This window comes from Aquila chrysaetos, chromosome 9, assembly GCF_900496995.4.
Source record: "Aquila chrysaetos chrysaetos chromosome 9, bAquChr1.4, whole genome shotgun sequence".
Lineage (NCBI taxonomy): Eukaryota > Metazoa > Chordata > Aves > Accipitriformes > Accipitridae > Aquila > Aquila chrysaetos.
Window position 1 is genome coordinate 1,405,229 of NC_044012.1, and position 21,970 is coordinate 1,427,198.

Genomic DNA, 21,970 nt, shown 5'->3' on the forward strand with positions numbered 1-21,970 from the left:
TCCCCGGTACCCCGGAGCTCCGTGGGTGCCCGTCCAGGGCGGTGGGAGCTTTGGGGGGGGGGGGGGTTGTAGGAGCCGGGGGACTCCCGGGACGCACCCACCCCCACGGCCCCCGCGGGTCCCGGCTATGCGGGGACAAACATCGCGCCCCGGGGGCTCCACGCCAGAAGGGGGGGGGGTCCACGCCCCCCCCCCCGGGCTGCTGCTGCACCCCCCGTCCCCTCCAGCACCCCTCCCCTCCGTCCCCCCCGGCACGGCCCGGAGAAACCCCCGGGGACCCCCCCCCCGGGGCCACCGGCCGCCCCACGGCTCCGGGGGCTTTGGCGTGGGGCAGAGTCCGGCCGGGGCCGGGCACGGAGCCGGTGGGAAGCACCCGGTGCTGGGGGTGGCCGCGGGGGGGAGCGGGCAGCCCCCCCCAGCCCCCTGCCCGCATACAGCAGCAAAGCCCTCGGCCCCACTGATTTATTGCCCGGAGCCGTGGGGCCGGGGGCTGCCCCACCACTCGTGGGGCGATGGTCACCCCGGGGGGACAGGGTGGCACTCTGGGGGGGGGGGCTGCAGGTGTGCAGGGTCTCCGGCTGCCCCGGCACAGAGGGGGGGAATTGTGAGGCCGCGAGGGATTTGGCACCGTGAACGCCCAGTGCCACTCGTGCTGCTCCTGCAGGGTGGGGGGGTTCAGTGCCCTGCCCGTGCCCACCCACACTGCACCCCATGGGGACAAGGACACCCCGGGGGGAGCCCCCACTGCCGGGGGGGGGGGGGGTGTGGGCGGTGCTGCAGCCGTGCCTGCAGGTAGTGCGCTGGGGTGGGGAGTAGCCGGGCACTGCTGCGGGCAAGAGGGATGGGGGGGTCTGAGGGGGCCACAGCGGGGGGGGGGGTCAACACCAACCCCCGGGGTGGGCAGCAGCTCCCCCGGGACCTCTCCCAGGGCACAAAGCCACGCAGAGGCTGGAGCATCTAAAAAAAAAGAAACCACATCCTTTATTAAAACTTACACCAGCACCCGCTCACCTCGTCCGTAGCGTTACACTACCTTTATTTCATACATTACAAAACAAAACAAAAAAAAAAAAAAAAAAACAAGAAAAATACAAGAGGGGAAGGTGAGGGGGCTGCCGCCGAGGCAGGGGGGGCATAGCGGGAGGGGGCAGCCCCAAGGCACGGGCAGCGGTAGGTAAGGCATGGGGTGGGGAGGGGGGGGGTCCTAGTCATCCTCCTCCCCGCCGCCGTAGAGGTCTGCCAGCTTCTTGAAGCGGCTGCCCCAGTCGTTGAGGTAGTCGTAGTCCTGGTCGCGGTCGGAAGCAGAGGAGTTGAGGGAGCTGAGCGAGGTGGCCTCCGAGCCGCTGCCCTCGTAGTCGAACACCAGCAGGGAGTCGTAGGGGGGGGGCCGTGGGGTCCGTGTCGGCCGCTTTCAGGTTCTGGGGGGGTGGGGGGGGGCAGAGGGGTCAGCGCCCGTTCCCCCTGGTCTGGGGGGTGTCCCAAGGGTGCCGGCACGGGTAGGGGGGAATGGGGCTCACCTCCTCGATGAAGGTGCCAATGTCATCGGGGTTGGCAGGACGGGGCCGGTACTGGGGGGCCGGCAGGAGGGTGGGGGCCACGTCGTTGCGGAGCAGCACCTCGGGGCGGGCATCCAGGCCCCGGTGCAGCTGCCGCAGGTCGTAGTCCTGGGGAGCAGGGGGGACATGATGGAGAGGGGCAAGGTCAGGGTGCCTGCGCTGGCACCGGTGTCCCCCCCCCGGACCCTTGACAGACCCACCTGGTCCTCCTCCCCGCCGCCCTCCTCCCCGTAGTAAAAGACGTTGTCCCGTGTGTCATCCTCAGGCAGCAGCAGCGGCTCCTTCGTCACCTTCCTCCTCCTCACAAAGAGCAGCAGCAGCAGCAGGATGACTGGGGGGGGGGGCATTGGCATCAGCGGGGACATCCCCCCGGCCTCTGCCCCACGGGGATGGGGTGCAGCCCCACAGCACTGGGACCCCCGGGACCCCCCACTCACGCAGCAAGGCCAGGAGAGCGCCCAGGGCGGCAAGGACGAAGGGCAGGCCGGTGGCGGGCTGGGATCTCTGGGGACAGCTCTGCGCCGGCCCCTCACAGTCGCAGACCCGCGCGGTGATGACGGTGAGCTGGGCTTTGCCGGGCCGGTCGAGGAGCCGCAGGTAGACGCTGTAGAGGTCCGGCTCCAGCGGTGCCACCAGCCGCAGGGTGACGGTGTCATCTGCACAAGACCGGTACCGTGGGTCACCCGTGGTGGCGCGCACCGGTAACGCCGCTGCGGCAGAGCCCGCCTCGCGCCGAGCATCGCCCCAAGCCTTACCTTCGCCGCCGACCTCCGCGGCCCAGCTGTCCCCCGAGCCGTGGCTGAGCTCGGCGCGGAAGGGGCCGGTGTTGGGGGGCAGGTCCCTGTCGGTGATGGTGAGGACCTGGGGCTGGGGGCTGCGGTTGCAGACGGTGATGTCCCGGGGCTCGGCTTCAGGGCCGTGGTCGTTCACGTCGAGCAGGGTGAGGAGCAGGCTGCCGGTGCCCGTGGCGGGCGGCGAGCCTGCGGGGAGGAGCCGTGCTGGAGGGGGGATCCCCAAAACCGGGACCCTCACGGGCACAGGGATGCCCCGAGCCGGGGCGGGGACGGGCAGCCCCCGGCACCGCTCCATGCCAGAGCCGGGATGTGGTTCCTGGTGACGGCAGCACGTGTCCCTCACGTGGGACGGCGGGAACAAGGGCCCCTTTCATGGCCCTCACCATCGTCCACGGCCAGCAGCACGGCGGCGTAGGTGCTGTTCTTGACGAAGGGGGACTCGCGGTCCAGGTGGTCCCGTGCCGTCACGAGGCCGTTCTCGGGGTGCACGGCCAGCCAGCCTGCCGGGTCATGCCCCACCAGGTACCTGGGGGGCAGAGGGGACCTAGTGCCACGGCAGGGACCCCCCCCCGCAGACCCTGACCCCAACCCCAGCCCCGCTCACTTGATCCTCTGTCCCTGGGCCTTGTCGGGGTCCTGGGCCGTGCAGGAGGCGAGGGTCTGCCCCGGCGGCACGTCCTCTGGCACCCGGGCGAGCTGCACCGGTGGGTCGAAGACGGGCGCCTCGTTGACATCCTCCACGTTGACCGTCACCGTGGCGGTGGCCGTCGGCAGCTTCACGGCGAAGGGGGCCTCGTTGGCCACGGCCACGTGGAGCACGAACTGCTTCTTGGCCTCGTAGTCCAGACCCTAGGAGAGGGGAGGGGACGGGCAGCACCCCACCGCGGTCAGCGAGGGGGGGGGGGGGCACGCGGAGGGGGACGCGCACCTTGGCGGTGCGGAGGACGCCCTCGTTGCTGGCAGGGTCGGTGGCGATGGTGAAGGCACCTCCCTCGTTGCCGCGCAGGATGGAGTAGACGGCTCGCCACGCCGGCGTGCTCGGCTCATCCAGGTCGGTGACGGCCAGCCGGGCCACCTCCCGACCGGCCTCGTTCTCCGGCACGGCCGCCTCGTACTGCGGGTGCGGGGCCACCGTCAGTGCCGCAGCCCGGCGGGCACTGGCCTGCGGGGAGAGTGTCCTGCCGGGGGGGGGGGACGGACCCCACGTTACCGTTTTGGGGTCGAACTCGGGGGCGTTGTCATTGACATCCGCGATCTCAATCACCGCCAGCGCCGTCGTGGTCAGACCCTCGCCGTCCAGGTCGGCCGCCTGCACGGTCAGCGTGTACTCCCGCACGCGCTGCAGCGGACAGACAGACAGATGCGCACCCCGTCAGCCCCCCCCCCACCCCGGCCCGGGACCAGGGCTGCCCGCCCCGCGGTGCCGCAGAGCCCACCTCCCGGTCGAGGCCGCTGGCGATGACGCTGAGGGTGCCGGTGGCCCTGTTGACGGTGAACATGTGGGGATGGGGCTCCCGCGGCTCCTGGCTGAGGATGGAGTAGGCGATGACGCCGTTGTAGGTCTCCACCGCGTCGTCTGCGTCCGTGGCGGTCACCTGCATCACGGAGGTGCCTGGGGACGGGGACGTCCCGGTGAGTGGGGTGGGTGGAGGGGACGGGGTACCCACACGTCCTACGGGGATGGTCCCAGGGCTCTCCCCAAGGGAGGCAGAGCTTCCCCACGGCACGGGGTCCTACCCGGCAAAGCGCCCTCCGGCACGGAGCCCCTGAACACCTCCTGCGTGAACTGGGGCTTGTTGTCGTTCTGGTCCGTCACCGTGACTATGATCTCCATCGGCTCCTCCACCGGTTTGCCGTTCTCGGACACGGCGTGGGAGAAGAGCTGTGAGGTGGAGGGGGTGAGCCGGAGGGGGGGCTGGTACGGCATGCCGGCACACCACGGCAACCCCCCCCGGCAGGGACCTACGTGATACTTGTCGATGCGCTCCCGGTCCAGCGGCTGCGTCACCTTCATCCAGCCCGACTCCTTCTCGATGGTGAAGATGCCCTCGGGGGGGGCGTCCGCCCCCTGCCCCGTGATGCTGTAGAAGATCTTGGTGTCTCTGTCCCGGTTGGATTTGATCTGGGAGGAGACATGGGGAGGGGGGGTCAGTACCCGCGCCCCCCCCCAGCGGCATCACACCCTGCCCCGATGCTGGGGGGATGGCCACTGCCAGCATCGCTCCCACCCTCAACGTGCCCAGCCATGTCCAGCCCCAGCCCCTCGCCCAGACGCGAGGGGGATGGACCCCTCCCCGGCACCCACACCTGCGCCCAACCCGACTGACCCCCCCACCCCATACCTGAACCAGCTTTTTGGGGAAGGGACCCCTCTCATTTTCGGGAACCTTGATGGGGGGGATCACCCAGTCCCTCTTCCGTCTCCTGGGAGCAGCGTGAGCCCCGGGGAGCTCCTGCGGGATGGGGGGGCATGGTGAGGGTGCAGCTGGCGGGGGGGGGGGGTGAGGGACAGGGTTGGGGGGGCAGCTGGGCAGCGTTACCTGGGGGGAGCGCCTGCTCCGCACAGGAACCGGGGCAGGGTCTGACCGGCCGGCAGCATCCCGGGGGGGGACAGCGAGCACCCTGCCCACCCCCGGCAGCCATACGGGACCCCCATCCTCCTGCACCCCAACATCAGGCTCCTCGGTCCCGTCCGGCCCCGCGCAGCCTCCGGAGCTCGCTGCGAGAGGGTGGGGGGTGAGGGTGGCTGGGGGGGGGACCCGTCCCCCGGCCCCCCTGTCCCAGCAGCCCCCAGCCCCAGGACCCCGCACCCCCCCCCAGCCTCCTGAGGCAGATCAGGCAGGGGATGGCAGATTAGGCAGGGGATGCCGGGAGCGGCATGGGAGCGGCACAGGAGCGCGGCGGAGGTTTCGGCTTTGTTTCATAGATGACGGGAAATTCCTGGGCAGGCAGAGCCCTGCCCCAGCCCCCCACCTGGTGTGTCACCCCCCTCAGGGCTCCCAGCCCCCCACGGCCAGGATAAGGGGCACAGCACGGCCCCCACCCCCCCACCCAGGACCACGCTGCATCCCCTGCGCTGGATACGGCCCAGGCCCCTGCACCCCCGGCCGGGAGGCAGGATTAGGGGATTAGCGGAGCTAAGCCAGCTCCGGAGGCTGAGCGGCCGTGAGAGCCAGGAGGGGACGGGGAGCGGGGCTGGGGGGGTTGCGGGAGCAGGGGGACACGTGGAACGGGGCAAGGAGAGCTGTGCCCCACGGCTGCCCCACACCAGGGTGGGAAGCGAGCCCTGGGGCAAGAGCCCCCGTGCCTGGAGGGGCAGTGCCGAGGGCCCCTCCCAGCCACGATGGCTGCGATAAGGGACATCTAAGGGACATCGGAGGGGCCTGAAGGGCCCCAGCCACCCTGGCAAGCAGGGCCAGGGTGCGAGGAGCACGGGGGAGCCCCCAGCACCCACCACGCGAGTCCCCAGCCCCGCTCCCCAGCTGTGGCATGCGTCGCTGCTCCCCACGGAAGGGCCGGGTGGCACACGGGGGTCCGGGTCCGCAGCCTCACTCCAGCCCCGGCTCGGAGAACCGAACCCCACCATGCCCTGGGGTCCCTCGGTGCAGAGCCCAGGCGGCACCGTGCCCGCTCGGTGCAGCGGTGGAGCCGCACGGCCGGTGCCTGGGCCACGTGCTGCCCACGGAGGGGTTTCTCAGCGGCGTGGCCGGACCCCAGCCCCTGCCCGCGGCGGGAGCTCGGCAGAGCCCAGCTCCGCTCTTGGCAGCCCGGCAGGAGCCGGCCGGCCGGCTTGGCCGAAGGAAGCGGGATGCGGCGTCCGAGGCAGGCGGAGGTCGGGGCCTCTCCTGGCACGGCGAGAGCACTTACCGCCAAGGAGTGCTTTTAGTGCTCCACAGCCATTAGGCGAGCGCTGGCTCAGGCCACGGTTCCCGAGCAGCCCCGCTCCCTGGGGATGCCGCCGAGCGAACAGGGCGGACGGGCCCAGGCAACACGCGCTGCCCCTGGGCACCGCCGGCACCGGGCCAAGAGCCAGCGGCGGCGAACCCCTGCCCGGCCTCGGGCCGGGCCGGCCGGACTCTGCAGCCCACGGCACCACGTTCCTGCCCACGGCCAGAGAAGGGTGGCCCTTGGGGCACCCAGCCCCATCGCCACCCTGGCGCCGGACACCCACCCTGCGGGGACCCAGCCCTGTCCCGGCGGCTCCCCGCGGGTGCCCCATGGCTGGACCAGAGGTGCCAGCGCCGGCATCAGCCGCCACCGGCCCCGGTGGGGCCAGACGGGGAGACCGGGCACCGCCAGCCCCACGGCCCGGGAGGGGGGGGCACTGCCCTATACCGCAGGAGCCCGGCCAGCCCCACAGCTCAGCCCCACACCCAGGAAAGGGCTCGCCCCATGGCCCAGCCCCACATCCCAGGGACCCCGGCCAGCCCCACACCCTAGGCAGGGCCAGCTCCCCCCGAAAAGCACCGACTCCCAGGGCGGCGGGGGGGGGGGGGGGGGCACAGCCGGCCCCACATCCCGCCCCAGGACCCAGCCCCACGGCTCGGGGAGCCCGGCCGGCCACAGAGCCAGCCCCACAAGCCGGGGGGGGGTCAGAGCGGGGCCGAGCACGGCAGCGCTGCCGCCCCCGGGGGCCCGGCCCGCCCGCCCCACCGGCGCCCCGGTCCCGGTCCCGATCCCCGGTCCCGGTCCCGATCCCGATCCCGTACGGCCGGTTCCCCCCGCCGCACATCCCGGGGGAGCTGTGGAGGGGGGGGGGTCCCGGGCGGAGCCGCGCCCCGACGGCGCCGGTTACCTGGTGCCGGGAGCGGCCCCCGACGCAGCCCCGGGGGGACGCACGGCCGGGCCGGGGGGGGCGGCGATCGCGGCGGCCGCCGGCAGGAACGGGAGGAGGAGGAGGAGGAGGCAGAAGAGGAGCGGGCAGAGCCCGGAGCGCGGCCCCCGCATGGCCCGTTCGCCGCCGCCGCCGCCGCCGCCGCCGTCGCTCCGGTCACCGCCCGCCCCGCCCCGCCCCGCCCCGCCCGCTGCAACGCGCCGGTCCAGGTGAGGCGGCGGCCGCGCAGGTACCGCCCCGCCCCGCCCCGGAGAGCGGCCCCCCCGTGTTCCCCCCCCCCCCCCCCCGCCCGGCACCCCTCGGTTCCTCCGTGCGGCCCCCCCGGTGCCTCCGTCCCCCCGCCGCCGTTCTCCCGGTGCCTCTGCGCGGTCCCGTAGGCACCTCCCGGGCATCCCGGTATTACCGGGCGCGATCCCGGTACCGCCGTGTGTCCCTCCATGTGTCTCCGGGCGCCCCCGGTACCTCCACGACACCTGCGAGAGCTGCGACCCGCCGCCCCCGCGGCTCCCCCCGGCCCCGGTGCCGGCCCCATACCGGGGCTGAGCCCCTCCCGGTGCGACTTGTCCCCCTGCCCGGGGCTGGGCTGCGGCTCTTGGGGACCCCCGGAGACCCCCTCCTCTCTGCTGCCCGGGGACCCGGCACCCTGCGGCGGGGGCTCTCCCAGCACCCCCGGGCCCACCCTGCCGGGGGCGGGGGGTCGGGGTGCTCACCCCCGCCGGGGGGGTCTCATCTGGCACCAGCCACAGCGTTGCCCCCTCCCCAGCACCCTGCCGGTGCCGGGCATCGCCTGGGGGTTGCACCGTGCCGGGTTGTGGGGGCTCCGAGGGTCCAATGGAGGGGGCTCAGCTCCCCGGGGGTGGTCCTCGGCACCCCGCAACGCATCAGGCATCCCCGGTGCTGTGCTCCCCCCTGCCCCCCATCAGGTGCTGCTGGTCGGGCATGCTGGGGGGCCTGGACCCCCCACCCCCACCTTTGGGTGCATGGGACCCCCAGAGAAAAGCAGGACCCCGAGGTGGGGCCATGTGTGTGCCCCTGGCCCCCGCTGGGGTGGGGTGTCCAGTGCCCTGGGGGGGTCCTGGGTTCCGCTGTGTCTCCCCCTGCCCCCCAGCCTGGAGCAGCATCTTGAGCCCTGGGGCCCCCGCTTGTGTCCCTCCCGGGCACCCCTCCAGGGCTGGCGGTGGCAGCTGGGCCCTCGCCTGCGCATGCTGGCACCCGTGGGCTGGCGCTTGGCTTTTTCCCGGCAGGACTCGGCCAAGGTCACAGCTGGCAGCAGGGAAGGTCCCGAGCTGGCGCCCAGAGGAGCAGCCGATGCAGCCGGAGCCATGTCACCCTGCACCTTCGCCCTCCTCCTCCTCCTCCTGCCGGTAGGACCGTCCTGATGGGGCCAGGGGCCGCTGCACGTCTGTGGCGTGGGGGTGAGCGGGACAGTCCCCCCACAGCCCCTGGGCAGAGCTCTGCCCCCCCCCCCTGTTGAACCTCAGTCCCGCTCTCTGTCCCCGCAGGACGCAGCACCCGATGTGCTGACCTTCCCCGAGCCCGGCCATGGCCTCCGGCGGCAGAAGAGGGACTGGGTCATCCCCCCCATCAACTGCCCCGAGAACGAGCGGGGGCCCTTCCCCAAGAAGCTGGTGCAGGTATGCGGCCCCGTGGGGACAGGGCACACGGCAGGGGGGGTCCCTGGAGCACCGGGACCCCTCTAACCCCCCCCTCCGCCTCGCCACCAGATCAAATCCAACAAGGACAAGGAGACCAAGGTTTTCTACGGCATCACGGGGCAGGGGGCGGACACCCCCCCCCGTGGGTGTCTTCATCATTGAGCGGGAGACGGGGTGGCTGGAGGTGACGAAGCCGCTGGACCGGGAGAAGATCGACAAATACGTTGTGAGTGGGGGGGCGGGATGGGGAGGGGATGGTCCCTGGGGCCCACGCGTGGGCTGACTGTGCCCCTCTACAGCTCTTCTCCCACGCGGTGGCGGCCAACGGGCAGCCCGTGGAGGACCCCATGGAGATCATCATCACCGTGACGGACCAGAACGACAACCGGCCCGTCTTCACCAAGGCAGTTTTCCACGGCACCGTAGCAGAGGGGGCTGAGCCAGGTGAGACTGATGCCACCGATTAGGAGGCAGTGCTGGGGTGGCAGTGGGGGGGGGGACGGTGGAGATGTCACCGATAACTGCCCGCTCCCAGGCACCCCCGTGCTGCAAGTGCTGGCCACGGACGCGGACGACACGGTGAGCTCCAGCAACGGAGTCGTGGTCTACTCCATCCTGCACCAGACGCCGGACCAGCCCCAGCCCCACATGTTTGCCATCAGTGGCAGCACCGGGGTGATCTCCGTGGCCGCGGCGGGGCTGGTGGCACAGGTGAGCCCCGAGCACGGCCCGTCAGCCCCACCGTCACCCCCCGCACCCCTCAGCCTGGCTCTCACCCCCCGTTCAGGGGTGACACAGCCTCTCGCCGCAGGCGGTCCCCGAATACACCCTGAAGATCCAGGCGGCCGACATGGAAGGCTACGGGCTGCAGGCCACCGCCACCGTCCTCATCAAAGTGCAGGTGAGGCGCCGAGCCCACCCCCGTGCCCCCACGGCGGGCGGACGGGCAGGCTTAGGCCACGGCGAAGCCGCTGCCTGCTCCTGGCAGCCCCCACGTGCCGACACGCTCCGGGTGCTTTCCAGGGAGGGAGGCGAGGCCGGGGTGGCAGCTCCGCCGTGGCTCCTCCTGGCCCGGCGCCCCGACGTCCCGCCGGGCTCTGGTCCACCAACCCCAGGGCCACGGTGGTGCCGGAGCGTGGGTGCCGGCGGGGCTCCCGGGCGCACCTCCCAGTGGGAAGCCACCTGCGCCAGCTCGGCCCAGCCGGGGAGGAGCGCCCGGTCCTGCTGCGGCCCCGTGCCGGGATAGCGGCGTCCAGCCTCGCCAGCTCCGTGGGGAGAGGCTGCGGTGCCGGGAAGGGCAGCCGGGGCAGGGGATGGCATTTTGCACGGTGTCACCGGCCGCGGGCCCCAGGCCGAGCGGGACAGAGGAGAGCCAGGTAAGCAGCCGGCCGCCCGTGCTCGCCCTTGCGCCTCTCCGGCGTCCCCGCTTCAGCCGGCAGCCGAGGCCCGGAACCGGTGCCGGGATGGCAGCGAGAGCCGGTCCCGCTCCAGGGAGACAGCCTGGCCCTGCCCAGCTGACAGCAGCCCCGGAGCAGCGGGATGCAACCCCCGGGTCTTGCTCCCACCCTGCCAAGCACAACCTGGGGGCTCCCGGAGGGGAAGGGGCCCTTGACCCCGCGCTTGCTGCCCGTCCCAGGCAGTTATAGAGCGCTTGCAGGGTTAACGTCCGCCCGCACGTGACATTGAAGGCGACAGGGACAGGGCTGCCGGGACTGAGCTGCTTCCTCCCTGGACCCTGGCCAACCATTGCCGCCGTGCCACGGCCCACCGGGACGGGAGGGTGAGCGGGGAGCCCGGTGCTGCTGCAGGCACGCAGCCCTCCATCCAGGCAGGAACCTGGCAGGCGCCCACGCCGCCGGTGGCAGCGATGCCCGAGAGGCAGCGCTCCGCTGCGGGCAGGGCTCCGGCACCGCGGCCCCGGCGAAGCTGAGCCCCCACGGCATGGGAAGGACGTGGGTGCCCGTGTCCCAGCCCTGGGGCGCAGCAGGGTGCTGGGGAGAGGGGGGCTGTTGCTGGGACAGCCCCGGCTGCGTGGCTGCCAGCCCGGGGCGAGGGGGGGCTGCAGGGTGGTGGCACACAGGCAGCCTGGCCAAGGGCCCCTCCGGAGAGGGGCCGGGGGCACCCGGGGGCTCAGCTGCGGCACTGCCTGCCGCAGCACGGCAGAGGGGGGAGGCGGACGGTGCTGCCGGGACGCATCCCAGCCCCGCTTACTCCTCTGCCCCAGGCCGAAGGCATGTCCGAGACGGTGAACGGCTCCCTGACCACCCACGTCCTGAACACGGTCACGGGGCTGCCGGCAGCCGGCCTCGTCATCCGCCTGGCCCAGCTGCAGGAACCGGGGCTGCAGTGGACGGAGCTGGTGCAGAGGTAGGAGAGCTGGTGGCAGCGAAACGGGCAGAGGATGCTGGTGCCTGTTCCCCAGGAGCCGGCCGGCTGAAGGCTCCCAGCACAGCCACCGGCTGCCGGCGGCAAGGCCGGTCCTCGTGGCTAGGGCCGGCCGGCGCGGCAAGGCTTGCTCCTTCCGATTTCAGGTGGACAGACGAGGATGGGCGCTGCCTGCCCCTCCTGGCTCGGGGGCAAGCGAAAGCCGGCACCTACAAGCTGCACTTTGAGACGGCGGCGTACTGGCAGGGCCAGGGGCACGCCAGCTTCTACCCCTTCGTGGAGGTACAGAACGCAAGGAGCAGGGGACTGGGGGGCACAGGAGCCGGCCACAGCCAAAGCTGCAGAGGGACGAGCCCGCAGGGGTCCGGGTTGCCCCCCTGCGGCACTGCCAGCTCTGCTCTGAGCATCCCTCAGGGTCCGTCTCCAGCCAGCTGAGCCCCCCCCCTTGATCTCCCCCAGGTTGTCTTCACCATCACTGACCCGGCCCAGAAGCTGCACATCCCGCTGCTGATCAGCCCCTACTCCTACACCACGTACCGGGGCAGTTAGGGGAAAGGCATGTCCTCCCCCCACGGACGCAACTACGCCACCGACACCATTAAAGGCTTCAAACAGCACCGTTCGCCTCAAAAAAAATCACCTTCCTGGGGCAGTGCACACACGGCTTCTGGAGGGGGAAAGGAGGGGGGCCCCAGGGGCAGTGCAGGCAGGGGGGCCAGCCCAGGAGGCAGAGGGGCAAGGGAAGACCCCACACAGGCCCCCGCTCGAGCCCGGTGCGGCGGGTGGGATGCCGGGAGCCCTCCGGCTGTGCCGTGGTCCTGGGCTGCGCTGGCACTGCTCAGAGCCGATCCGGTTGGCAGCTGCCCGTGGCTGGTGTAGCCCGTGGCAGGAGTGGGGGGCTGCTCCGGAGGAAAGGTCCCCCCGGGGAGGAGAGAAAGGGTCCTCCAGGTCCTGCAGAAGGCTCACTGGGGTCTGTTTAATGGTGCGGAGCACCAACGCGTGCACCGGCGGGTCCCTCGGTGCTGGCTGGCGTCAGGTGGGTACGGCAACGAGTCCCGCGGGGCCCTGCCCCAGCGCCTGCCCCAGCACCGGGCTCGCCAGGGGCTTGAAGCCCAGGTTGTCCAGGGGGATGCCGAAGGCCGTCAGCTTTGCCTCGAACGTCTGCAGCATATCATTGTGTGCCTGCAAGAGAAGTGCCCCATGGTCAGCCCGAAGCCCAGACCCTCCGCACGTGGGCACAGGCTCCCAGCACCCCCTTCCCCGAGGCGGGGGGACCCCAACATGCCTTCCTTCGCAGGGCAAACAGGGGAAACTGCAGCCTGGGCTGGGTCCTGCCTGGCCCCGGGCACAAAGCAGCTCAGCTGCCCTGCTGCGAGTTCCCTTCCCTCCACTCTGTGCAAGGCCTGGAGCGGAAGGTCCCGTTCCCACTCCCCGCACAGCCACAGCCACCACCCAACAGCCCCCAGCCCTGACCCGGGGGGTACGACAGGGCAGCCCCAGCCCCTTCCCTCACCTTGCAGACTCGGGCCAGCTGGAGCTGCAGGTCTTTGATGGTGGTGTTCTTGGAATTGAGCACATCCTGCAAAGAGAGACGGCGTGTCAGGCAACGGCTGCCCGGCCCCGGGGGCACGGCGGCCGTGACGCAGGCGAGAGCGGCGTGGCAGAGCGCACGGAAGAGCTGCTGCACGGCGGCCGAGCTGGCACCAGGGCCAGGCTCAAGCAGAGCGGCTCGCAGCACGGCCTGGCAGGCGGCCACCCCCCTGCTCTCTTCCAGCCAGCACTCCCAGGGACAGCCAGCCCCAGGCAGAGGCAAGGGACAGGGACCTCCCGGACTGATAACACGAACGCCAGCACAGTCCTGCCATCGTCGTCTGACCCGCTGCAAGGGTGGGGGGGGCCGACGGCAGCACCTGCTCCGGCAGCACCGCCCTGCCGTCGCGTCGCGGCACCAGGGGAATTACAGGGAGAGAGGCTCCCTGAGAAGATGCTGGAGGCAGCTGAGCAGAGGAATTCCAGGACCCCAGCAGCTGTGGGAGAGCTTGACGCCGTGACGCCTTCCCAGGAATGTGTTTTCCTTCCTGCTGCTGTGGCACCTACTAGTAGGTGACACATCCGCTGCCCCGTCCTACGGCCCCAGAGCCTCGGCTGCTGCTGTGTGCATCCCCAGGGCACCCCAGCAAGAGGGTGTCCATGAGCTTCACCCCCACCCAGCGCAGAAGGGACCTGGAAGAGGACGGGCTGTGGTGTGGGATAAGCGGGAGGGCACCAGGGTGGTGGCCGAGCTGAGCGTGGAACCCAAGTCCCCTGCATCTCAACCCAACCTAAAGCAAGTGCTGCTTCTCCAGTTACGGCTGCGGCAGGCTCCAGGAATGCGGCTCTCTGTGCCGAGGCTTTCTGCGTACTTATTTTTAGCGTGGCAGACCTTGCAGAGCCCCTGGGAACCTGTCTACGCTGTCTCTGCAGACAGGGAGGCCAGACGAGGTTCACCGGCTGTGACTCCCCATGCACAGAGCACGCCGGGTTGCTGACGGACCCCGCACGCAGCCGGCTGCTCAGCAGCACAGAGCGCTGGTGAGAGCTGCTCAGCCTGGGGCCGTTCTCCTTGAAAGAGGCCCCACCTGAGGGAGACATCAGTGCCAAACTCTGACACCCACACGCTCCGCTCTCGAGGGAGAGCTGGAGTGCCCTGTGGCACCGAGTGTGGCCCTGGGAGTGCCAGGAATGAGTGACGTGGCAGCTACAGCCATGTAGGACAGGGAGTTGCACGCTCCAAGGTCTGCGTTCACCCCCGAGCAGCCTCTGCCCCCCAAGGCCAGCCTTCGCAGGGCCCCAAGTCAGCACACGGTACCTCCAGCTTGTGCGAGACCAAGGAGAGGGCACCCGGGTCGAGGCTGGAGGCTGCGAAGACCTCGCTGAGCTCCACCTCCTTTTTCTCCAGAACGCTGAGGAGTCCTTTCAGCTTGCGCTCCAGGAGCAGGTTCTTGAACCCCGTCTTCTGCTGCACCTCGTTAATGGCTTTGGTGAACTTCTGATAGAGCTCATCCCGTTCCGCCTGCACCTGTTCCCAAAGACAGCATGCCTTCACACCACCCTCAGGACCCCCCGGGCTGGCAGCAAACAGGTCAGGCAGCTCGGCCCTGCCTGCTCCGGCGAGAGCCCGGCCGTTCCCCATGGCACCTGCAGCCCGCGGGGAAGGCAGGTGCTGGAGCGCAGCTTCTTGCCCTCCCTCCCTCCATGGCTGGCACCTCCTCAGCACCTGCACTTCTGCTTCCTCCTCCCCTCCGGGCCTGGGATGCCCCTGACAGCCGAACGGGTTGACGGGCTCGCTGCGGCACCATTTTAGACCTCGGAGAGGGCCCCACGGCACAGGGGGGGTCTTTCCTCTCCTCCTCACAGCTGGCAGGAGTCCCTGGCTCACAGCTAGTTAATAAGTGTCCTAATTAGGACACAGTCTCTCCTCCGCAGCCTATTTCTGAATGCACTGAATATGTTGCTGCCGTAATGATGGATTGTTAACGAGGCCTCAGATCAATGTTCATATTCCTGGGGATTTCTACGAATTGCAAATGAGCTCTTTTCTTGCCTCAATAGATTTATCTGGGTTAGCTGGGGGGGGAGAAGCCGAGTCTGAGAGATCTCAGTCAACAGGACTCATCCCGAGCCACCCCGGCACGGCAAGTGGGGTGAGCGACCCCCAAATGCCGGCTACGGGTGGTGCCCCACAGCCATCTCTCCCCACGGCTCTGCCCCCAAGCCGCTGCTGCGGCCAGTCCCTCGCAGGCCGGGAGGGGACTGCTGGAGCGTGCATGATTGCTTAGCAAAGTACAAGGCCAGGCCTGTCTGCTGACCGTGGGAGAGGCCAAAGCTGTGAGCAGCTTTGTTGGAAGCAGCAGATATCGCATGGCTGTGGATTAGAGCTTTGGAAAGCTCCTGGCTAAGCCCAGCCCAGGCAGCCTCTGCTGAGTCCCTGCACCCAGCCATCTGCAGAACGGACAGCGTTGGGAGAGGGAAACGGGATGCCCAGACTCCCCTGCAGCTCTCACCTTACTGAACCTCTGCTCCAGCACTTCGTGTTCCCACTGAAGATCCTTCAGTTCCTTCTGGGTGACTTTCAGACGGGCTTTCGTGTTCTGCGAGCAGGAAGGGACAGTTAAAGAGCACGGGTTTCTCTGGGAGGTGTGGGGGATACGTTTTGGCAAGGGAGGAGAGTGACCAGCAAAGAGATATGGATGAGAAAAAAAAACAGGCAACACCCACACCAACTCCCTTCCCTCTCTGCAGCGGGGGCTACTCTGGTTTCTTGCTGCCAGAGTCCCTGGAGTCCCACCTGAGATGTTATAAACACCCAGCTAAGCTGAAAGGGACTCAAAGGACTTTGCTCAGCAATCTGGCCGAACGGAGCGGCAGAGGTCACTGCTGAGCGACTCCCTCCCGGAAAGAGCCAGGGCAACTCAGGAAAGGAGAGGGCTGGCCACTCACCGTCAGGGCCTCCTTGTCCTTATCGTAGTGGGCCAACTTCTTCTGCAGCTCAGATACCTGCTCCTGGGCCTGCTGCAGGGGCTCCTTCAGCTGCTTGTTCTGGAGCAGCACATCCGCCTTCTCCTTTTCCAAGTGATTCTCTCTCTTCTTCATCTCTTCCATCTGCTCCTGTTCTTGGGGACACAAGTGCCAACTCCTGGGGGCTGCCCAGCTCCTCAGACCTTCCCACACCCTCCAGACACCCTCCCGCCGCTGGCCCAGCAAGACACATCTCCCTGTGCTCAAGGGCTTCGCTCGTGTAATGATGTACAACCCTCAGGAGACCAGCAGCACCCACACCGCCACCTGGGAACTGGCCAGATCTGGGTGAAATCCTCACGGGACTGGTCCCTTGGTGGAACCACCAGGTGGACAGCCCGCAGGCCAGGCAGGCTGCGGCAGGGGGGCAGGCAGTACCTTCAGCAAGCTGATGAGTGCCAGGTTTTTGAGGGTGATGTCGTTGTAGTAGTTCTTGATGTCACTGAAGGCCTTCTCGTGGTTCCTCATCAGCTCGCTGATCTGGCTGTTCTTCCTCTCCTCCACCTCGTGGATCTCGGTCTTCCTCCGCAAGTCAAGCTCGTCCCGCAGCACTTGCATCTTCTTGGTGTACTTGGCCTCGATCTCTGGGGGAGCGCACAGGGGCTGAGTGAGGACCTCCTGGAGACCCTGTGTAATGCACCCCAGCTCCGTTAGCCAGCGCCAGCCTGGCGCGTGCCACCGCGGCATTACTGGAGGACAAGATGCTTGCTAGCAGCGTCACTGCAGCTGCCACCAGCATGCGGAGCGGTTACGCTGGGACCACGGAGAGCAGAGCCCAGAAATAGCATCCTTGGAAAGAGGGCATGGAAACGCTCCAAGTCAGCCCGTGAGAACCTGAAACGTCCCCTGAGGAGGACACTGGAGCGAGGACTCTGCAAGGGCTCCTTCAGCCAGCCCACCCCGCAGCCCGGAGAAGCACTGCCAGGCACTGTGCTCAGCAGTAGGGCCTGGCAGCAGCGACAGGCGCCCTGCCTGCCCCCCTCAGCCTGCACTACAGGCGCTTGGCCTCGTTCCGTTCATAGGATGCTGGGGGTCTGGCAGCCCCAGAGCACGAAGGAGCAAGAACTGGGGGAAAACCAGCCAGAACTGGGGGAAAACCATCCCCCTTTCTGCTCAAGGCTCTGCCAGGGAGCCTGGCAGCGCAGCAGAGCTCAGAGGCACCTTCCCCGGCACACTGACAAAGGGAGCTCACGCAGGGCCCATGTGCACGTCCTGACCTTTCACTTGTCTCTCGAAGTCGTTGCACAGCTGGGTGATCTCCTCCTCTTGTTTCTGTTAGGGAGAAGCTACGTGTTAGAGGCAGACAACCAAATCCTGAGTCAGCCACATCCCGAGGGTTTCCCTTCTGCTCCCTGGGAAGGGCTCCTGCCATGGCACCAATCCCATGTTATCCGTGCAAATGGCAGCTCATAGGTTCTCCAGCTGCTCTCCCAGCTCCCTGCTGCGCGAGGGGGGGTCACTGCCCCAGGAATCCCTTCTCCCCATTCCTGCGCTGACTTTCCAGTGCCTCTAAGTGCATCGGTTATCGGTACCTGCGGGAAACCCCATCCCACCCCACGGAGAGAGCCGGGGAGGCAGGCTCCCGCTCACACACCAGGGCTGGGAGGGCTCAGCCAGCAGCCCCACCACCTGCCTCTGCAGCAGAGGCACCACACACACGGCTCCGGCCCCACCAGGGACGTACCAGGCGCATGTTTTTCACCACCACCTCGTTGGCCAGCTCCTGCTCCTTCAGCTCCACTTTCAAGGAGCGCATGTCTTTACGCAGCTCCATCTCCTGGGCCCAGTGATCCTTCTGGGCCCTCTTCATGCACAGGGTGCCCTCCGCCTTCAGCTCAGTGAGATTTTCCTGGTGTTCGTACAACAAGTGCTTCACCTTCTGTTTGTAAACCTAAAGACAAGCCACAGACTGGGTGAGGTGCTTCAGCAGGAGACACATGGAGCTGGGATATTGGCTGAGGTGTTCCTGGCTTGCATCGTGCCCAGCTTCTCCTCCTCTTCCCCCTTCCCTCTCCTCCTCAGAGCTGCCCGAGGCTCACCCGGAGCTTGGGGCTCTCACACCACCTCCCAGCCTTCTCCCCTCCCACCTTGATCTCCACTTGATGCCGCTCCTCCGCCTCCTCCATCTCCCGGTCCTTGTTCCGCAGCTCTGCTCTCTTCTCCTCCAGCTGCCGGCGGGTGATCTCCCAGAAGGTGTGAATTTTGTCACGTTCTAGCTGGAAATAATTGCGCTCTTCCCGTTCCCGGTCCAGCTCCTCCCGGAGACGCACAACATGCTTCTCCAGCTGCAAAGCCGAGAGGAAGAGCCAGGTAGGGGGAAAAGGAGAACTCGGACAGATGCTTTTGCAAGACACCCATGGCAAGTCGTGTTGCAAACCTGGCAGGACACAGTGGCTGTTATTGGGACGGAGAAGTGCATGAGAGAAGGGGAGGAGCCCTGACAGAACCTATCAGCCTCTGGAAAAGGAGTAACAAAACCTTAGCCTACTGTAAGCAGCCTGGGCTCAGATATTCTGCCTCTCAGTGTCTGGTAACACCATTCTGAGGTGCCTAAATACTACTGAATCATAGAATCGTTGAGGTTGGAAAAGACCCTTGAGATCATCGAGTCCAACCGCAAACCTAACGCTGCCAAGTCCACCACTAAACCATGTCCCTAAGCACCACATTTACAAGTCTTGTAAATACCTCCAGGGATGGTAACTCAACTGCTTCCTGGGAAGCCTGTTCCAGTGCTTAATAACCCTTTTGGTGATGAAATTTTTCCTAATACCCAATCTAAACCTCCCCTGGCGTAATTTGAGGCTGTTTCCTCTTGTCCTATCACTTGGGAGAAGAGACCGACCCCACCTCACTACAACCTCCTTTCAGGTAGTCGTCAAGAGCGATAAGGTCTCCCCTCAGCCTCCTTTTTCTCCAGACTAAACAACCCCAGTTCCCTCAGCTGCTCCTCACAAGTTCTCTAGATCCTTCTCCTTGTACTCCAGGCCGTTCACCAGCTTTGTTGCTCTTCTTTGGACACGCTCCAGCACCTCCATGTCTTTCTTGTAGTGAAGGGCCCAAAACTGAACACAGTATTTGAGGTGCGGCCTCACCAGTGCTGAGTACAGGGGGACAATCGCTCCCCTAGTCCTGCTGGCCGCGCTATTTCTGATATAAGCCAGGATGCTGTTGGCCTTCTTGGCCACCCGGGCACATTGCTTGCACTGAGGTGTGCAAGACCTTATCCCAGGAGCAAGGTCCCCAGGCAAGGGACATCTCCTCCTCTGTTTGTAAGACACCCAGCAAAACAAGCAGGACTTGGAGCAACCGAGGGGCAGCGGCTGCACCTTCCACCTCTGCCTGCCCTCCCCGTGCCTACGGGAGCCTCCCGCCCCAGCAGCGACACGACTGAGAGCGCAGCAGGCTGCAGTCACAGAGCTCCAGGCTGAGCCATCACCTGGCTGAGCAGGCTGCCAGGGTTACAGTCGGGGAGAAGACAGCGAGGGCACAGGGCTGGAGGGCACAGACCAGCAGAAGGGAGGATGGAATGAGGGGGCTGCTCCTTCCAGGAACAGTGAGAACCCCCACACACAGCCCAGACAGGCGTCAGGCAGCAAAATGAACCCCTGGCTGCTTGTCTCCGTCACCTTCTGCCACCTGTTGTCACCGGAGCTGGAGCCAGGCGCCGAGCAGGGGTCCCAAATGCTGTTCTTGCAAGTGGCGACGTCCTCCTGCCTGGGGGTGGGCTGGGAGACGGGGGATCTCTCACCTGCTCCTTGCTCATCTCCTGCGGGGACAAGGCATCCACCACTGCCGGAGCTTTGCTCCCTTTCCCTTTTTTCCCGACTTTCTTTTTGGGTGCCTAAGGAAAGCAAGCAAAAGGCACGAGGTGCGCGTGAGGCTCGGGTGCCGGGAGGAAGCTGCGCCGCTCAGAGCTCCCAGGCCACGAAGCATACCCGCTCTCGTGGCGGGGACAGGATGAGAAGGGCGAGAGGGGAGGGAACACCGGCTGATGGAGCCAGGGTCCCCCCGGGAGGAGCCTGGAAGCCTCTGAGACCCCCCCAAGACACCCATACCTCATGCCCAGCTGCTGCCGGCTCAGCTCCGCAGCGAAGCCCCCCAGGCACAAGATGCACGTCCCCACGCTAATGCCTCACGAGTGTCACGGCAGTGCTGTGCACGGCGCCAAGGGGCTCCCTCCCTCCCTCCCTCCTTTCCCCTCCCCAAAAGCGGGCCGGGCCGGGCCGGCCCCCCCGCCGCCCTCGGGCCTCCCTCCCCAACAGCCGACCGGGCCGGGCCCCGCCGCCCTCCCTGCCCGCAGCCCCCGGCTCCAGGGGACCCTTCAGCAGCAGGCCCAGAGCCCCCCCCCACCCCCGGGGCCCGGTCCCGGTCCCGGTCCCGGTCCCGGTCTCACCATGGCGGCTGCCTCTGGCGCCTCGGTCTCCAGGCAACGGGCGGGCGGATCTCGCGAGATTTGCGCGGCGGACGGACACGCCCCCTAGCAACGCGGGGCCCCGCCCTAGTAACGGCGGCGGGGCCTACTCCCGGCCTGGCGGGGGGAGCCGGACCGGGCCGGGGGGGGGGGGGGGGTCCTCACTATTCCGGGGCCCGCAACCCCTCTGCACCCCCCGGGATCACCGCTGCGCCCCGTGCCACGGGTCGCCCCGGCATCCCCGGCCCCCGCAGCTGGGGTCCCCCCGCCGCCCCGACTCCCCTCCGCGACCCCGCCGCACGCCCGGGGTCCCCGCTGCACCCCCGGTTCCCCCTGGGTTCCCCCCCCCCGGATCTCCTCTACATCCCGGATCTTCCCCCCCACACCCCGGTCCCTTCCGCACCCCCGCGCCGTGCCTCCCGCCCCACCGGGTCTTTCTCCGCACCCACCGCCCCCCCCCCCGCGCTGTCCCCGGTCCCCCGGGGTAGGCGGGGCCTGTTCCCCAGCCCCGCCCCCAGCCCCGCCCCCGCCGCGGCGGGCAGGAGGGTGCGGGCTGCGGGCTGGCACCGGGCCCGCCCCGCCCAGCACCGGCACCGGCACCGGCACCGGGCACCGGGCACCGGCACCGGCCCATGGAGGCTCCGGGAGCGACCGGCACCGTAGGTGAGGGCGGGGGGAGTTGGCGGGGGGGGGGGGCGGGTGGGGAGCGGGGAACGGACCGGTACGCCCATCACCGCGGCCCCGGGGCGGGCGGAACCGGGGCGGGCCCCGCGGGGCGGGAGTACGGGGCAGGGGGGGGGGCCGGGGGTGCACAAGGAGATGTAGGGGGGGTGTGTGCAAGGGGTGTGTGTGCAAGGGGTGTGTGTGCAAGGGGGTGTGTGCAAGGGGGTGTGTACGGGGATGCGGGGGGGGTATGCAAGGGGGGGGGTGTGTGTGAGCGGGGGGGGGTTGAATTGGGGGTGCAGGGGGCTCTGGCTGGGGGTGCGGGGGGGGTGTGTGCAAGGGGGGGTGCGGGAGGGTATGCATGAGGGTGCGGGGGTGCAAGGGGGGGCGCAGATGCGCATGGGGGGAGCGTGTGTGTGCCCCGGTGTGGGGTACGTGTGGGGCTGTGCTGGGGGGGGCCCGGCTGCAGGGGTGGGGGTCGGTGGGATGGGGGGCTGGGGGCGGGGGGGGACACGCACACAGCACAGGCAGGGGGTGTCTGTGCGGGCAAGTGTGTGCAGGGGGAGTCTGGGATGGGGGTCTGGGTGTGCAGTGGGGTGCCCACGGGATGTGGGGGTACGGTGGGGTGCCCGGGGGGGGGGGGGTGCACGGTGGGGCGCCCAGGTGACGTGGGGGTGCAGTGGGGTGCCGAGGGGATGTGGGGGTGCAGTGGGGTGCCAGGCCAGGGTACAGGGTGCCTGGGGCACGCTGAGGTGCGGGGGGGGTGCCCGGCAGGGAGGTGGGTACCGGGGCACAGACACCCCCGTGCAGGTGTGCCGGTGCTGGTGGAGGAGCGTGGAGGGCTGGGGTGCTCAGGGACGGGGTGGTGGCCGTGCCGGTGGAGCCGGGGGGGCCCCCGGTATTAGAGGGGGGCTGCGGTGGGGTCCTGCACGGTGACACGGGTGGCAGTGGGGCTCCTGTACATGCCCGTCCCTCCCGTACGTGCCCCGCGCACGGCTGTGCCGCAGCCCCTGTCGCGGTGGCAGCCCCGGCCGTGCCCTCCCGTGGCACCGAGGGCACCGGGCCCTTCAGAGCCACGCGGGAGGACGGTGCCACCGGCCCGGGCACCGGCC

General features: G+C 68.6%; 3 protein-coding genes across 8 annotated transcripts; 1 reads left to right on the forward strand and 2 right to left on the reverse strand.

The window, feature by feature from the left end:
• Nucleotides 1-1,010: 1,010 nt before the first annotated feature.
• Nucleotides 1,011-7,297, reverse strand: CDH3 (cadherin 3). Its single transcript, XM_030026599.2, is given in 17 exon segments — nucleotides 1,011-1,384; nucleotides 1,386-1,418; nucleotides 1,518-1,664; nucleotides 1,757-1,887; nucleotides 1,994-2,212; nucleotides 2,312-2,536; nucleotides 2,734-2,876; nucleotides 2,955-3,199; nucleotides 3,279-3,464; nucleotides 3,561-3,689; nucleotides 3,787-3,962; nucleotides 4,088-4,232; nucleotides 4,317-4,472; nucleotides 4,693-4,803; nucleotides 4,891-5,069; nucleotides 7,146-7,212; nucleotides 7,214-7,297. Coding segments are annotated over 17 exon segments (2,556 nt in total). The 3' UTR covers nucleotides 1,011-1,204.
• Nucleotides 7,298-7,320: 23 nt separating this feature from the next.
• Nucleotides 7,321-11,841, forward strand: LOC115346512 (cadherin-1-like). Its single transcript, XM_030026611.1, is given in 11 exon segments — nucleotides 7,321-7,393; nucleotides 8,429-8,548; nucleotides 8,687-8,818; nucleotides 8,909-8,974; nucleotides 8,976-9,065; nucleotides 9,139-9,283; nucleotides 9,375-9,550; nucleotides 9,651-9,740; nucleotides 11,064-11,206; nucleotides 11,371-11,506; nucleotides 11,684-11,841. Coding segments are annotated over 10 exon segments (1,110 nt in total). The 5' UTR covers nucleotides 7,321-7,393; nucleotides 8,429-8,506; the 3' UTR covers nucleotides 11,774-11,841.
• Nucleotides 11,842-11,844: 3 nt separating this feature from the next.
• On the reverse strand, nucleotides 11,845-20,291 carry GAS8 (growth arrest specific 8). 6 transcript variants are annotated; one of them, XM_030026600.2, is made up of 11 exons: nucleotides 20,178-20,291; nucleotides 19,533-19,625; nucleotides 17,869-18,066; nucleotides 17,466-17,672; nucleotides 16,999-17,053; nucleotides 16,160-16,365; nucleotides 15,704-15,871; nucleotides 15,268-15,354; nucleotides 14,073-14,282; nucleotides 12,738-12,803; nucleotides 11,845-12,406 (listed from the first exon to the last, which is right to left on the reverse strand). In XM_030026600.2, the coding sequence occupies exons 1-11, from the start codon at nucleotides 20,178-20,180 to the stop codon at nucleotides 12,257-12,259; spliced, it is 1,443 nt and encodes a 480-aa protein (XP_029882460.1). In that variant the 5' UTR covers nucleotides 20,181-20,291; the 3' UTR covers nucleotides 11,845-12,256. The 6 variants fall into 6 exon arrangements, with proteins under 6 accessions (XP_029882460.1, XP_029882462.1, XP_040981563.1 ...); XM_030026602.2 differs by lacking the exon at nucleotides 20,178-20,291 and adding an exon at nucleotides 19,840-20,140; XM_041125629.1 differs by lacking the exon at nucleotides 20,178-20,291 and adding an exon at nucleotides 19,720-19,903.
• Between the last annotated feature and the right edge of the window lie 1,679 nt (nucleotides 20,292-21,970).